Source organism: Dromiciops gliroides, chromosome 2 (genome assembly GCF_019393635.1).
Source record: "Dromiciops gliroides isolate mDroGli1 chromosome 2, mDroGli1.pri, whole genome shotgun sequence".
Taxonomy (NCBI): Eukaryota; Metazoa; Chordata; class Mammalia; order Microbiotheria; family Microbiotheriidae; genus Dromiciops; species Dromiciops gliroides.
In genome coordinates this window covers 566,556,515-566,573,237 of record NC_057862.1, presented here as the reverse complement: position 1 = coordinate 566,573,237, position 16,723 = coordinate 566,556,515, and the positions used below count along the sequence as shown (strand labels likewise).

The following is a 16,723-nucleotide window of genomic DNA, read 5'->3' as shown; positions in this document are numbered from 1 at the left end:
ACCATTATTATCACCTAACCTTCAAACAAAAGGCAATGTATAATAGAAAGAAGTCAGGCTTTGGAGTAAGAAAGACTTAGGTTCATGTCTTGGCTCTGAGACATACTAGCCATGAGAACATGGGCCAGCCAGGTAACTTTTCAAGACCACTAGGCAACTCTTTAAGACTATAGTTACAAATGAGTTGCCAAGGAGATTGCAGCAAGTGATCACCAGGATAATACACTATGACAAGGTAGGATTTATACCAGGAATGCAAGGCTGGTTCAACACTAGAAAAACTATGAATATAATCAACCACATCAAAAACAAAACTAGCCCAAATCATATGATTATCTCAATAGATGCAGAGAAAGCATCTGACAAAATACAACACTCATTCCTATTAAAAACACTAGAGAAGCATAGGAATAGGTGGAGCTTTCCTTAAAATAATAAGCAGTGTCTACGTAAGACCATCAGCAAACATTATATGTAATGGAGATAAGTTAGAGGCATTCCCAATAAGATCAGGGGTGAAATAGGGATGTCCATTATCACCTCTATTATTTAATATTGTAGTAGAAATTTTAGCTATAGCAGTAAGAGAAGAAAAAAGAATTAAAGGAATTAGAATAGGCAAGGAGGAAACAATACTTTCACTCTTTGCGGGTGATATGATGGTATACTTAGAGAATCCTAAAGAATCAACTAAAAAACTTCTTGAAACAATTAACTTTAGCAAAGTTGCAGAATATAAAATAAACCCACATAAATCATTAGCATTTCTATACATGATCAACAAAGCTCATCAGCAAGAGATAGAAAGAGAAATGCCATTTAAAGTAATGGTAGACAATATAAAATACTTGGGAGTCTACCTGCCCAGATAAACCCAGGAACTCTATGAACACAATTACAAAACACTTTTCACACAAATAAAATCAGATCTATGTAATTGGAAAAATATAAGTTGTTCATGGATAGGCTGAGCTAATATAATAAAAATGACAATTCTACCTAAATTAATTTACCTATTCAGTGCCATACCAATCAGACTACCAAAAAATTATTTTATAGAGATAGAAAAAATAATAACAAAATTCATCTGGAAAAACAAAAAGCTAAGTATATCAAGGGAATTAATGAAAAAAAAAATGTACAGGAAGGTGGCTAGCTGTACCAAATTTGAAGCTATACTATAAAGCAGCAGTCATCAGAAACAGAGTGGTGGATCAATGGAATAGGTTAGGCACAGGAGACACAGCTGTAAATGACTAGAGTAATCTACTGTTTGATAAACCCCAAAACTCTAGTTTCTGGGATAGGAACTCAGTATTTGACAAAAACTGCTGGGAAAACTGGAAGATAGTAAGGCAAAAACTAGGAACAGACCAACATCTTACATCTTATACAAAAATAAGGTCAAAATGCGTTCAATATTTAGACATAAAGGGTGATACCACAGATAAATTCAGAGAGGAATAGTTTACCTCTCATATCTATGGAGAGGAAAACAATTTAAGTCCAAATAAGAGGTAGATAATATCATGAAATTCAAGATGGAAGACTTTGATTACATTAAATTAAAAAGCTTTTCTGCAAACAGAAGCAATGCAGCCAAAATTAGAAGGGAGGCAGAAAACTGGGAAATAATTTTTATAGCCAGTGTTTCTGATAAAGGCCTCATTTCTAAAATATATAGAGAACTAAATCAAATTTATAAGAATCCAAGTCATTCCCCAAGTGAGAAATGGTCAAAGGATATGAACAAGCAGTTTTCTGATGAAGAAGTCAAAGTTATCTATTGCCATATGAAAAAATGCTCTAAATCACCATTGATCAGAGAAATGCAAATTAAAACAACTTTGAGGTACCACCTCACACCTATCAGATTGGCTATTATGACAAAAAAAGAAAATAATAAATGTTGGAGAAGCTGTGGAAAAACAGGAACACTAATGCATTGTTGGTGGAGCTCTGAATTGATCCAACCATTCTGGAGAACAATTTGGAACTATGCCCAAAGGGCATTAACCCTCATTGCACTGCAAAAACAAAAACACAAAAACAAAAAAAGAGCATTTCTGAAAATATACAGAGATGTGTACATATATGAATATTAAAATTTATCATATTATGTGTAATTTTATGTATTACAATATTTATATTAATTAAAATAATTCTAGTATATTTTAAATGCAGATATACTTTTAGAAAACTTGTATTTCCACAAATTGACAAAACTTGCCCGGCCAATGTAGATGAGCAACAAGTCTGCAATTTAGATATCCTGGTGTATTAAGAAATTATGTGAACTTGACCAAGATCATATTGCCAGTATGGCCTTTTGTCACAGACAGGACTTGATCTCAGGGTTTCCTGACTACAAGTCAATGTCTCTAAAAGCTATATTACAATTCCTAGGAATTTATAAGGGTAAAACTTAAGAGCATGATTATAATCCTTTATATGTTTCTATATTTCTATAAAACCATTCTATCATATATTTGAAATGATTCACATTAATTCTGTATTATTTTCTTATTGATCCTATTTACAGTTAATTGCCTTTGTCTTGCAATTGCTTAAGTCATGATTCTCTGTCTCTGAACATAGTTCAAAATTCAGCTGGTCTGTAAAGGGTCAAGTTTAAAAATCCAGCTTTCCTGCCAATCACTGATCTATTCTGGCTTCAAGGAATTTAACTGACCTTAGTGGATATGTATTATTTCAAGGGAGTTGGGCCTAGTATCTTTATACTACTAAGCTACCCTTCAAGGATGTCTGGTTTGCTGTCCCAGAGGTCTTGTCCATTACCTCTAAACCTTGCAGCTGCACTTCTTAGTCTCTTGAGGAAAGGTGGTGGGGGGTGCATGGCGGGTTACTTCTAACCCCATTACCAAACTTCCAACCAATCATGTTCTTCCCTGAAACCTCAGCTTTGTAACCAATAATGTTACCCTCAATCCCATGATGTCATCTACCCTATTTTTCTTTTCTCTATACTCCCCAAAACCTATAAAACGGAAGCTGACTATCTTATTGGGGTCTTCAGTATAAATTTATGGATAGGCAGCATGCCCTAGCTAATAAATGTTATCTTATTCAGAAACCTGCTTCAGTTTACCCTTTTGTTAAATATCAATCACATCATATTCTTTCATGTGGTTCTCATAACAATCTTCCTAAGTTGCAAAGTAGCACTAGCCTCTTGTGATCTAGACAAGAAAACTAAAAAAATATAGGCAATTAATGATTTGGGTAAAGTCATGCAATGATAGAATTAGGAATAAAATTTAAAGGTCTCCTATCCCCTACTTAGTCCAGTACACAGTCACACTACAATCCATACCTAAATATCCTAAAAGAAAATATCTTCAGAAGAATCAGATTCTTAAAAAAAAAATCTTCTCAGGGTTGTTCAGTTTGTCAACTTTTCAGCAAAAGTAATAAAATTAACTAAGCTTATCAATTACTCATTAGTCCAAAATGAAGGTTTCTGAAATGTCATAATAATCTGGGGAGAGCATTAGGTAGTAAAGATTTCTTTACTACTGACACAAGATGAAAGCATTGATCAAATATGAATTTGGATACCAACCATTTCCCAACTAGTAAGTTTTTCTGTACTCTTTTTACTTCAGTAAGTTATTATTCACTTATATCATGCAGATTTTTTTTTAATTTCTGTTTAAACATTCCCCATAGTCTATGAAAAAATTGAATTTCAGCAATAGTTGTTGACTTCATCATTCAAGGAATCATATATTCAGGACTAAAACAGTCTTCAATTCAAATAATTTCCTCAGGAAGTCTGCTATTTACTTTTGTAATAGACTGTCACTTTAAAAATAATTTTCTGTCTAACATATGACACTATCTATTGAATTAAGTTACATGAAAAAGCCGTCAATAAAATTCTATTAAATGTATTTGAAACAAAATTAAGGATGCTAAAGGGATGGGTGGAGTGGAATCTAATTTTGGAAGTTTTAACCTATGTGAAACTCAGTGACGCTTAAAAGACCATGATTATCAAAACTCTCTGGCAAGCCTACTTGCAATGTGCGTGATTCAATTCCAGGCTCTCTGCCTTACCCAATTCTTAATACAAAAATAAATATTTCAGTCATTTAAATAGACAAAGTTCGATAATATTGAAAAATGGTCATGAAAACAGCAAATACCTGAGGTACTCACAGCTGTGGAGTAAGGATTTTGAACTCCAGTATTTTCAGCCCAACAACCACATCCATAAAGAGCAGCCTGGAGAAAAAAAAAGGAAAAAAGATACATTTAAATTTCTAAAGTTATAATTAACTATAAGCCTACAACAGTTTAATGGGGGAGACAGAAAGAACTTAGATACAGTATTCAGAGTATTTTCTATAGCTAACAATAACTAGTGATAGGTAGGTAGGCTTCCGCCAGTCGCAGATGACCATGGATCAGCGCCTTGAAGAGCCACAGGCCACAGTGTGACTGTGTAGTCTGATACGGGAGCTGCAGCTCCTGCCACAACGAGGACATTGGAAAACTGCGCTCTCTGTTGCCCGTAGGTTCTTACATCTCATTCGTTTTTCTTCCTCCAGAGCTTGGAGGCCCATCTCAGCTGCACGCAAGCTGCTCCTGAGTACTGAACTCCATCGGGCGCAGTCCTCGGCCATCTCCTCCCAGCTGCTGGTGTCTGTTCCCAGAACCCTCAAGTCTCGCTTGCATACATCTCTGTAGTGAGGCTGGCGGTGTTCAACAGGTCTTTGGCCTGAGGCTAACTCGCCATAGAGTAGGTCTTTAGGAATGTGCCCATCTTGCATGCGGTGCACATGACAGAGCCAGTGCAGCCATATTTGTAGATGCTCTGAAGTTGCACACGTTGGAGCACTTCTGTGTTGGTAATCCTATCTGACCAAGATATGCCAAGGATGCGCCGAAAGCAGCGCATGTGGAAACTGTTAAGCTTCTTCTCTTGTCCAGTGTATGTAGTCCTGGTTCTAGAAACCATGATAAGAAATCACATTCTTAGATAGTCTGGATCTCTATTCTATAAATTATTCAAAGAACAGCACAAATACAGCTCATATATCTTGTCAGTATTAGCTTCCATTAAATGGAGAATACTATTTTTTCTCTCAAGATAAACTACATTAGGAATTTATCTATCCCCTTGATCAATCACAGCTATTACTTTATGGACCTTTTCCAGGGTTATTTTTATTTTCCAGGTTTAGAAAATTACAGGAGTCAAAATTATATCCAGATTCTGACTAAAATCAATTTCACAAGAATTTACTGAATAATTAATGACCTATAAACTGCCTCTGGACTTGTTGCAAGGCCTGGTTCCTTAGCAGCCATTGCTACTAAAGACCTGGAAAAGATAGTTCTCACCAAAATGCTTGTTGCTGTCAAAAGGTTCAGCTTCAGAAACTGATATCATTTTATCCATGGAAATTGAAGTAAAATAGATATTATTATCTGCTTTGCCAATGCACCCTAAGGATCCTTGGACCTTTTCATCTGATATGCAACTTAAATTCCTATATGATTTGCCCCCTCTCCTGACCATTGAAATGTGAGATCCTTGAGAAAAAGGATCATCATACTTTTCTATTTATAGCCCCATGGCTTAGAACAGTGCTTTACACAGCCTTAATTTTTAATAAATGCTTTGTGAAGCATTTATTAATCTATCATAGATTTAGAGCTGTAAAGTAACTAAGAAATCATTTTCTCCAATGCCTCCATTTTAAAGATGCAGAAAGTGGGCTGTAAAGCATAACACAGTAATATAATATGACAAGTGTAACATAGTAACATAACAAGTATTCAAACTCAGATCATCTGGCTCCAAGTCCACTCTATCTTTCCACAGCTATGGAGGAAATATTTATGAGCATCAAACAATTAAGAGTATGTAGGATTACCATGGTTTTTTATAATAACATGAAAATAATGTTTCTTTTTCCAGTACTGTTCCTAACATTATTTATGAGGAAACTGAAGTTAAATTTGTTTTTTGGTCAACAGGCTAACCTTTTCACAAAATAATCCACTATAACTTCTAGATTCTTTTCCTGAGTCATAACTGATGATCATTAGATTGTGGTTCACTAAATGTTTTATCATGAATTTCCTAGTTCTCCTTTAACTGACACAGTTTAATGAGATTTAGCAAATATTCATTACTGAAAGACTGGCAATTCTGGAACACTCTCCTTCAGATCATTTACAAAAAATACTAAATGTTGTTGCTTCTAACCCATGAAGAAACTTAATTTGCCAAAGAAGTTTCTGTTTACTCATACCCTTTACATTTTGTCTCTGAGTATATCCTTACCCATATCTATTGATCCTACAGGATTTCAATCACAGGTGGCTGTGATCATAACTGTATGAAAGTAGGTGGGCTTAGTTAATGATATATTAGAGTAAAGGAAGAGTTAGAAGGTTCTCCTCTCCCTCCACCTCAATACATCAAGTGAGAAGGAACAACTGTAGCTGGGTAACACAATAGTTTTCTCATTGCTGCCTGTGTCAAGGTTAAAAAAATTATTAAAAAAATAAAATAATATCAAAGTGAGATACTAGAGCAAAATCAATGGCATAACAGAGAATGGAAGAAAAACTGAGGTCAATAAGACAAACAAAATATTTTTGAAGTTAGAAGTACCTGACTTTTCAATGATACACATGTAAATTTTAACACATTTAGAAAAATCAAATACTCGAACTATCAATAGTTTTAAAGAACTAATCTTGTGACTATTCAGTCCCATAATTATTTAAGAAGGAATATTTTATAACCTTTTTTATACTGCATCAACATGTAAATAAGAACTTCATCCTTACATTTAATATTGAATTTTCATTTAACTCTACTTCTCCTTTACTTACAATCCAAATCTTAGAGTAGGAAGTGACCTCTGAGGCCAACTAGTGCAACCTACCTGAACAAGAACCTGATCTTCAACATATCTAATAAATAGCATCTAGGCTTTTCTCAAAGTGAGGGGAAAGTTACCAGGTTCTAGCATGGACATCATCTCATTTTTAGATAGTCCTACTCATTAGAAAGGTAGTAGGAACTCAAGTGACTGGACCTAGAGGTACATCACTTACGAAGTTATTAAAAACTTCAGTGGGGTAAAAAGACAAAAGTGAAAAGCCAATGAATTTTTCTTTCAACACTGAATTAAACCTAGGCCCACTCCCCAAGGACTGAGAGTCCTAACAGGTTTTTCATCTTTTTTTTTTTTTTAAACTCATGAGGTTTACTTATTCTGGGAAATACTGATTTAAGGACTTTTAGAATGTCAGTATGAGTGCTTCACTATAAATTCAGAAGTTCTAGATTCAAAAAGCCCTAGAGTGGTCCCCTAGACCAAAGAAGACTTTCTAGCCTAAACTAGAAATGAGACTTCCCTGAACTTTCCCCCTAAAGAAACATAGTGGGGCTGACAAAGGGTTACAAAATATTGACTATGTTTTATGTCCCAAAGTAACAAGAAACGGAAATTCATGGAGTTTTTGGTCATCTTACCAAGATGTTCATGGTCAATATAAGCAAAATAAATATTAAGAAGAATGTAGCTTATTCAGTAACCTCTGTCACAAAGGATGAAGACAGAGAGAAAATGTACAAAGAATCTAACAAATTCCTTCAAGTCAAGTCAAAACATAGCTTGATATTCAATGACTGGAATTCAAATTAACAATTTCTTCTCTGTCTCTGTTCCTGATTCTCTCTCCACCAGCACCAGAAGCCAGTGGCCTTCTCGCCCTAGAAAGTCACATCCTTGTGGCCCTTTCTTTTGACTGGAAAACTCCTTCTGGAGCTCCCATTTTAATTACCCAGGCCAGTCAAGCTAACTACCATATTCTCCTATGGGATAAAGACTCTGACTCTCCCAGTTTCTTTCTCTGCCATTCCCTTGTTCAAGTAGGTTCTTCATCTTTCCACCTCTACTTTTTGGCTTACTTTTTTGTTTTTGTTTTTGTTTTTAGTAAGGCAATTGGGGTTAAGTGACTTGCCCAGGGTCACATAGCTAGTAAGTGTTAAGTGTCTGAGGCCAGATTTGAACTCAGGTACTCCTGACTCCAGGGCCGGTGCTCTATCCACTGCACCACCTAGCTGGCCCCTTGGCTTCCTTTTTTGATATTATCTTCACCCATTAGAATGTAAGCTCCCTAAGGACAAGGACCTTATCTTTACTTGTATTTTTATTCCCAGAATTTAGCATGGTAACTGCAATATAGTAAGCCTATAATAAATGCTAGTTGACTTGACAAAGGAAGATGATGAAAAATACATTGGAACATAAATTTCAGGATAAAGGAATGTATGAGGCCAGAGGCTTATAGAATACTAAGAAAGCTCACACTAGTAAATCATAAATACTTTCTTCGAGAAGAAAGCTGAGAGTTTGAATCAAGTGATCTCTCAGGTACCCAATATCATTTTATGACTCTTCAAAATCTGTGCAAAATAACAATTCCTACCGCATACAACTTAAAAAAATCAGTAAAGATACATATCTTCCCCTATTACTCAAGCATTTAGCTTTGGACATCTCACAAAACTAATTTATAAACTAATATCATTATATTTCCCCATATTTTTGTGAATAACAGATTTTTAACAAACATTCCTCTAGCATTTTCCCCTTAATATTGTTTCATATATTTCTTGTATTACAGATATGAATTCTCATTTCATATCAAAGTCCTTCCCAAGTTTTACTACTTTCACAACACTCAAAATTAGTTTCTTCCAAAGTTGAACTCTGAGTAATGGGGTGGGGGGGTAATAAAGATTCCAAAGGTCTATTTGGAACCCAGCAGGGTAAAAAGTAAAGTTTCACACACATACACACACCCTTATAATTTATCGTTTTGTTTTTAGTTTCTTACTCTTCTGCCTTACTGGGATATTGTAGAAGTGAAGGAATGAAGGCAAATCCTTGATACTAGGTTAAAAGAAATATAGCTTGGTGCATTTCTTCCCTTTCCCATCCAACTCAGGGGGAAACAGAAAGCAAACAACTTTGTATAAACAAGTTGTATACAGAAAATAACTGTAAATAGGAAATAACTAAGAAGGAAAGCACTAGATTTAAGAGGGATTGGGAAAGGCTCACTGTAGAAGGAACAACAATTGCAGAATCTCAGAATAAGGAGTCTCAGAGGGTCTTTAGTAAAGTCCAAGCCTGAATAAGAATTCACAGTACAACATACAAAATAAGTCCATATTTGTCTTCACTTGAAGATCTCCACTGAAGGCACATACTCAAAGGTGGTCAATGAAAGAAAAGAAAAGTCCCCTTTATGCCAAAATTTTCATACAGGCCTTATGCTGGTACCTGACGACTACATGCACTGCAGATATAAAATGATTGGATAATAGCTGGAAATTTGTATTAGTGGTATATTAGTGGATTTGGAACATACTGTACTAAAAGAAATGATTATGTGAGAAATTCAGAGAAACCTTACATGACTAGACTTAGATGAGTTGATGAAAATTGAAATGAGCAGAACCAGAAGAACATTGTACACAGTAACAGCAAAGATCAACTGTGAATGACTTAGGTATTCTCAGCAATACAATGATCCAAGACAACTCTGAAAGACTTTTGATGACAAATGCTATCTATCCCCAAAGAAAGGATTGATGAAGTCTGAATACAGATTGAAGCATGCTTTTTTTTCAACTTTATTTTTCTTGGGGTTTATTTGGTTTTTGGTCTATTTTCTTTCATAACATGACTAATATGGAAATATTTTGGATAAGTATACATGTATAATCTACATCAAATTGCTTGCCTTCTTAAGGAAGGCAGAGAAGGGAGTGAGGCTAGGAGGGAAGGAGAGAATTTCAAACAAAAAAGATTTTTAAATTAATGTTAAAAATTGTTTTTACATATAATTCAGGTAAAATAAAATACTAAATCATTTTTAATGTGGATGCTAGATTCAAATATTTATGGTAAATCTACCATTTAACCAATCCTGTCTGAGATCTATGGAAAGTCAATACAATATGGAAAGTGCAATATGGGTTATATTGTAGAGAACCAGGCCAAAGAAATACTATCACTAAAAGAGGTAATTTTGTAAATTATCAACATCATTATTGCTACAATACTAACAACATATTTATATAGGTGTTAAAGTTTATAACATATTTTCATGGGGAAGACAGTGCTTCTGATGCCAAGTCCTAAGCAAAGGGCTCTTAAGTAGAGGTCCATGAACTTTACAAAAATATATCATATAATCCAATGTGTTTCATTTTATACATTTAGTATGCTGAGAAGAGAATGATAGGTTTCACCAGACAGCCAAAGAGGACAATAACATAAAAAAGGTTAAGAAAATTTCACCTTATTTTTCCCCATTATACCATGCTATCTCTCGAATCCATAATGGCATTCTCTATTAACATAATTTAAATTATTTTAATACCTATTTACTGAATGACTATTTCAAGGCATTGGGCTAGGAAGACATTCTGGGAAGTACAAAGAAAAATAATTTACAATCTCTTCTATCATGGAACTTAGTTTAGTATATATGTATTAGATAAATACTAAAGAACATTTTTTCAAATATGGATCTATTAATATATTTTTAAAAATATAAACAGATAAATTTCATGTCTTTATTTGTAAGACTTGTTTCTAACTTATATAATGGATTACCTGACCAACTCTCCCAGGATGTTTCAAAGCTAGACCTCCACTGGAGACAGCAGCAGCAACATTTCCTTCTTGATCAACAACTACTGCACCAACTGTATCCAAAGTTCCTGAGTCATTTTCCTGCATAATACACAAATATCAAACAATATAATAAAATAATTATACATGTTAGTTCAAAAGACTATACAAATATTTTGTAAAATGTTGACCCATGAAATTAAAGCTAACTCATAACTGGAATATTTAGCAAATTCCTAAAATTAACATATATTTTAAAGAGGGCATTTAAATATACTTTAAGCGAAATTTGCTTACTATCACAGAATACTAAATGAATTAGTTATAAATGTTTATTTTTTCTCAATAGAAAAGAACATTAGCTTTAGCATTGCATAACAATATGAAAAACAGTTCATAGAGGTTATGATATAATAGCATAGTAAAGTGCAAGGAACAGTGACTTTGGAGTCAGAAGACATAGGTGTATATTCTGTTTTTGCCACTTTACTACCTGTGTAATGTTGATCATTTTATGTCTCCAGATCGTAATTTTCTCATCTGAAAAATGTAATGGTGGGGTTGGACTAGATACATTCTAAGGTATTAGGCAGTTCTATAGCTGTGATCCAGTGATCATGATTCTATGTTCTCAGTTATTGTTGTGGTGAATTAAAATTAAGGATAACTAATATTTGCAAAAAATTGCAATAATAATGTAGCAAACTGAAAAGAAAACTTAAATTTTTACTCAAATGAATTTTCCAGTTAACTGAAGTGAAACTGTATGGTTTAAGAAACATCCTAAGCAATAGCCTACACTACTAAAATTCTTGTTTAGATATACAAATTTTTATGTCTCAGTTATATCCTAATAGAAATCAGACATGCTGTCAATCTTTATACCAGGAGAATGATTTTGGTAAGAGGGCTAGTTATAGAATTTTCCCTTCACCTTTAAGCCTACAGTAGTAACTGTTCATTTATCATTTATCAAATCATCAGTTAAGCAGCAAGGTCATCAATGAATACCAGTACACTTTGAAAAAGTTCTATAAAAAAAGTTATAAGCATCTTTAATGACTTTAGATGAGTAATAATAAGCCTAGAGAGAAAAACAAAATTCCTTTCCCCAAACTTCATAGGGAAAAAGGAGAAAATTTTTAAAATCCATGAAAATGTAAGTATTTCTAAAATAAAAGTTTGATTAAACACATAAGGAGGTAGTTTAGTTCTTAAAAACAAAGGGGCAAAGAGATAATATAGCTAAAGTAATAAAACTTCAAGATACAATGATAAAAATATAAATCTGTTTTTCCCCTGGAAACAGTTAATTTTAACTAAGTAAAAGATTGAGGGCAGCTAATTGGTATACTAATAGATAAATATCAGTGGTCCTGGGACAAACACAGGAAGAAAATTATTAACAAATCAAAGCAAATGAAACAAGCAATTTACTAAACCAGAATATTACATGTCTCCGGGTAACCTTAAGACTGGCTATCACCTCTTTCAAATCACCAAAAGATGACTGACTTTTCCTTCTGACTTTTCTCCCATAAGCTGAAGCTATTAAGTACTCAGAATAAACATACATTGGATAAAGGCATCCATCTAGTAATTTTCATAACCTACTTCTTCCCCCAAAGAAAAATGGTTGTTTTATGTAGTCTTATAAATTCAAGCCTAAAAAAATGACAAGAAACATAATTTTCCCAGCCCTGAATTTGTAGTTCCAGACTAAGAGAATAATTTAGGGGGAAGCAAGCCAATTATGTAATCTCTATTTCATTTTCTAGCAGGTACCAGGGATTGCTCATTTATTATACATAAAGTAAATTTTTATTTTCACTAAGAAACAATCAGGTTCAAACATGAAAAAGTTCCACCAGCAAACTCAACATTATAGACCAGAAACTGTGTAGATAAGTAATCTTTCTGGAACTAGGTTTTCAAGATAGGCCTTCTTTGGCATTTTGGGAAGTAACATGTAAATACCTATTCCAGTGTTTCCCATTTAAAGAGGTTTGCAAAGACGTTTAAAGAGTTTACACCAAAATTCTTTAATGGCATATTAAGCAATAAATAATTGCAAAATACTATGAGTGTTACATTAAATTATCTTGAGGATTCAAGACTCCTTTTTCTTGTTGTTCATGAAAGGGTTTAAGGAAAAAACTGTTGGGAACCACCAATTGTCATCTCATAGTCCAGGTAAATATAGGTTGGTTCTTTAATTTTTTCATAGGTAAAAGCTTCTTTTGAATACAGAATTCCCTAAGCATGCTTATTGGCTGAGCTTCACTTTTTCATTATCTTTATGGTGGAGAACATTATGGTGTGTCATGCTCTATATACTTAAGCCATTTCTGTATATTACTCTTCTGACTTTTCTGATTTCACAAACCACAATAAAACTTTTTACTACTTATAAAAGATGGGTTTAGAGTATGAAAGGATCTTAGACATCAAGTTATACCTCCCCACTTCCCATTGTAGAGGAGGAAACTGAGGCACTGAGAGATTAAGTGACTTGACAAGGTCATAAAAGTAACAGAGGCAGCTTCTAAGGCCAGCCCCTATACACCCAGATTGAGTGCTCTTTCTGATGTACCATACTCCCTTGGGTGAGAATAATTCAGGATTACATGCAATTACTATTTGAAAAAACAAAAATGGGTAAATATAAGTAGATTGTACAATGATGAATTTACCATAATGTTGTGTAGGGAGATGAAACAGGCAGAGAAATAAAGTAAAGGAAAAATACTGTTCCAAACTAAGCTAAACTATCCAAATGTCTGAAACACCTACCCAAATCAAGAAAACTTCATAAATATAATAAATATTTCATGGACTCATTGCAAAGCAAATCTAAGAATGACAAAGTAATATTTAAATAAACATTTTTATGAAGTGCAAAGAAATGGAAGAAATAACATTAACTTTTGAGCTAAAAGAATTCCAAAAAGCTTATTTGTTATGAGCATGAAATATTGGTAAGTTGAAAATATGCAGTGATTTATATAGTCTATTCAAATTTTATCCAGTGTAAATATAAAAGGTTCACATACCACATATAAAAACTAGCCATACACATACTAAATATTGCCTGTGACTGCAAGGCAAATGCATGAACCTCTAGTTATTTTCTACAGTGGCTATGGGCTCAACTTTACATTTAGAGGAAACATGTTATAAATAAAATCCTTTTATTCTTAAAAACACTCATGAAAAGAACACTGAAATGGGAAATAAGAAATTCTCATCTCTCCTCCAAGATCTGTCACTAAGTTTCCCTATATGACTGGCTAAATCATTTAATCTCTCTGAGCCTGCTTCTTTTTTTTTTTTTAAATTTTTTTTACGGACAATGGGATTAAGTGACTTGCCCAGGGTCACACAGCTAGTAAGTGTTAAGTGTCTGAGGCCGGATTTGAACTCAGGAACTCCTGAATCCAGGGCCGGTGCTTTATCCACTGCGCCACCTAGCCGCCCCTTGCGCCACCTAGCCACCCCTTGCGCCACCTAGCTGCCCCTGAGCCTGCTTCTTCATCTTTGAAGATTGGAATCTTGACCCTACTAACCTCTCTGGGTAGGCCAAATGAAGTAATATATAAGGAGTTAAACATGCAATCAGTGCCTCTACTTCCTTTCCTCTCACTCCCTTTCTTAATTCTCAATCTGGCTTCTCATTTCATGATTCAACTAAAACATCTCTTTCCAGAGTTACCAATGACCTCTCAAATGCCAAATCTAATGGCATTTTCCTGAAATCTCATCCTTTTTGACCTCTCTGTAGCCTCCAACACTATCAAGCACCCTCTTTTCCTTGAGATTTTCTTCTCTCTTTCACGATTCTGCTTTCTCCTGGTTCTCCTCCAACCTGTCTGAACACTTCTTCTCAATCTCCTTTGCTAGATGTTCATCTGAGTTGCTTAATATGAGTGTGACCCAAGGCTGTCATTGGCCCTCTTTTTTACTCTCCACATACTATTTACTTAGTTATATATTCCTTCAAAAACTGTCATCTTAACTTTCTTGTTACTGTTGCATCTTCAACACCAGACCTTTTTGTTTTGTTTTGTTTTTAGGTTTTAGGGTGGGTTTTTTTTGTTTTTTTTTTGGGCAGGGCAATGAGGGCTAAGTGACTTACCCAAGGTCATGCAGTTAGTAAGTGTCAAGTGTCTTGAGGCTGAATTTGAACTCGGGTCCTCCAGAATCCAGGGCCAGTGCTTTATCCACTGAGCCACCTAGCTGCCCCCCATCATCTGACCTTTGGAGAGTCAAGATTGATCACTGAAATATTAGGTCCAACATTGTTCAGCTTTGCTTTTCTTTATGTTATTTTGGCCACTGTGTATTGTTCTTTTGGTTTTTGATTTATGTTTGTTTATATTTGTTCATTCAGCTCTACTCAAGTTTTTCTGAATTTTTCATACATGTTTCCTTTGGCAAAATACTATTTCACTACTTTCATATATTATAATTTGTTTAGCCCAATCAATGGATAGTCATTTTGTTTTCAGTATTTTTGCAATTATAAAAATGTTTCTATCAATGTTTTATTATATATGGAAGCAGGTAGGAGGCAGGATAAAGTGCTGACCTGTATTCAGGAACATCTGAGTTCAAACGTGACCTCAGACATTTACTACCTGTGTGACTCTGGATGAGTCACTTAACCTCTGCTTTAATTCACTTGAGAAGGAAATGGCAAACCAATTCATAGTGTGTGAGAGTCCATGGGCTCACAAAGAATTGGATATGACTGAACAATTGAACAACAAATATGTTATCAGTTCCTGTTTTTTACTTCTTTGTTCAGTTGTTGGGTCAAATGGTATGAATCACTTAGTAACTTTCCTAATATAGTTCCAAATTGTTACTCTTCCCCTAACCTCTTCAGCATATAATATTTCTATTATTTATCATCTTTTTAGTTTTCTTGGTGTTGGACTCATGTACTTTAGTAACATCCTTAGTATTATATTTGTAAACATGTCTTATTTCGCTTACTTTATTAAAAGAATTTATGGTACTTTAAAAATGGAAGGTGACTTAGATAGTATAAACTCGTGGTGGAAATCATAGCTTGTTTATTTTTGCAATTCATTTAATGCTTGGCACTCTACCTCGAATGTATTCAATAATACTTGTTGGGGGCAACTAGGTGGTGCAGTGGATAGAGCACCGGCCCTGGAGTCAGGAGTACATGAGTTCAAATCTGGCCTCAGACACTTAACACTTACTAGCTGTGTGACCCTGGGCAAGTCACTTAACCCCAATTGCCTCACGAAAAAAAAAAAGATAATGCTTGTTGAATTTAATTATTGCTGAATTTCAGAGTCAATTTGTAGAAGAGATTGGGAACTAAAGTTGGATCTCTTGTATATATAAATGCTTAGGATACTTAATTCCTATTTTTTTGTTTGTTTTGGTTTTTCTGATGAGGCAGTTGTAGTTAAGTGACTTGCCCAGGGTCACACAGCTAGTGTCAAGTGTCTAAGGCTGGATTTGAACTCAGGTCCTCCTGAATCCAGGGCCAGTGCTTTATCTGTTGTGCCACCTAGCTGCCCCAGGATACTTAATTCCTAAAGGTTGTATGTGGGAATCTTTAATTTTTTTTTTTTTTTAGTGAGGCAATTGAGGTTAAGTGACTTGCCCAGGGTCCCACAGCTAATAAGTGTTAAGTGTCTGAGGCCAGATTTGAACCCAGGTACTCCTGACTCCAGGGCCGGTGCTCTATCCACTGTGCCACCTAGCTGCCCCATATATGAGAATCTTAAAGGTGACTTTTAACAGTGCTTATGTCCAATATTTCCTAGTGGCAAATAATTGTGAAGCTATAAGCATAATGAGCTTTCACCATTTGTTGTTTGCACCAACTTATTTGACTCCAGTTATCTTTAGTTATTATAAATAGTATCATCTAAAATTCCTTATTATAACATTTACTTTTATGTTGAGTTACACTGAGTTACATTGTTAACATTATATCAGCCTGAAATTTGGTCAATCTCTATGCTATAGTGAGAGTTCTC

General features: G+C 34.5%; 1 protein-coding gene across 3 annotated transcripts in view; it reads right to left on the bottom strand.

Annotated features, from left to right (window-relative positions):
- Positions 1-16,723, bottom strand: part of TASP1 (taspase 1) — a 278,215-nt gene that overhangs the window by 131,432 nt on the left and 130,060 nt on the right. For all 3 annotated transcript variants that reach the window (XM_043983168.1, XM_043983170.1, XM_043983169.1), the window contains 2 exons: positions 10,683-10,802; positions 4,170-4,248 (listed from right to left, as the gene is read on the bottom strand). In XM_043983168.1, the coding sequence (XP_043839103.1) occupies positions 4,170-4,248; positions 10,683-10,802 (199 nt within the window). The remainder of the gene's footprint in view (positions 1-4,169; positions 4,249-10,682; positions 10,803-16,723) is intronic.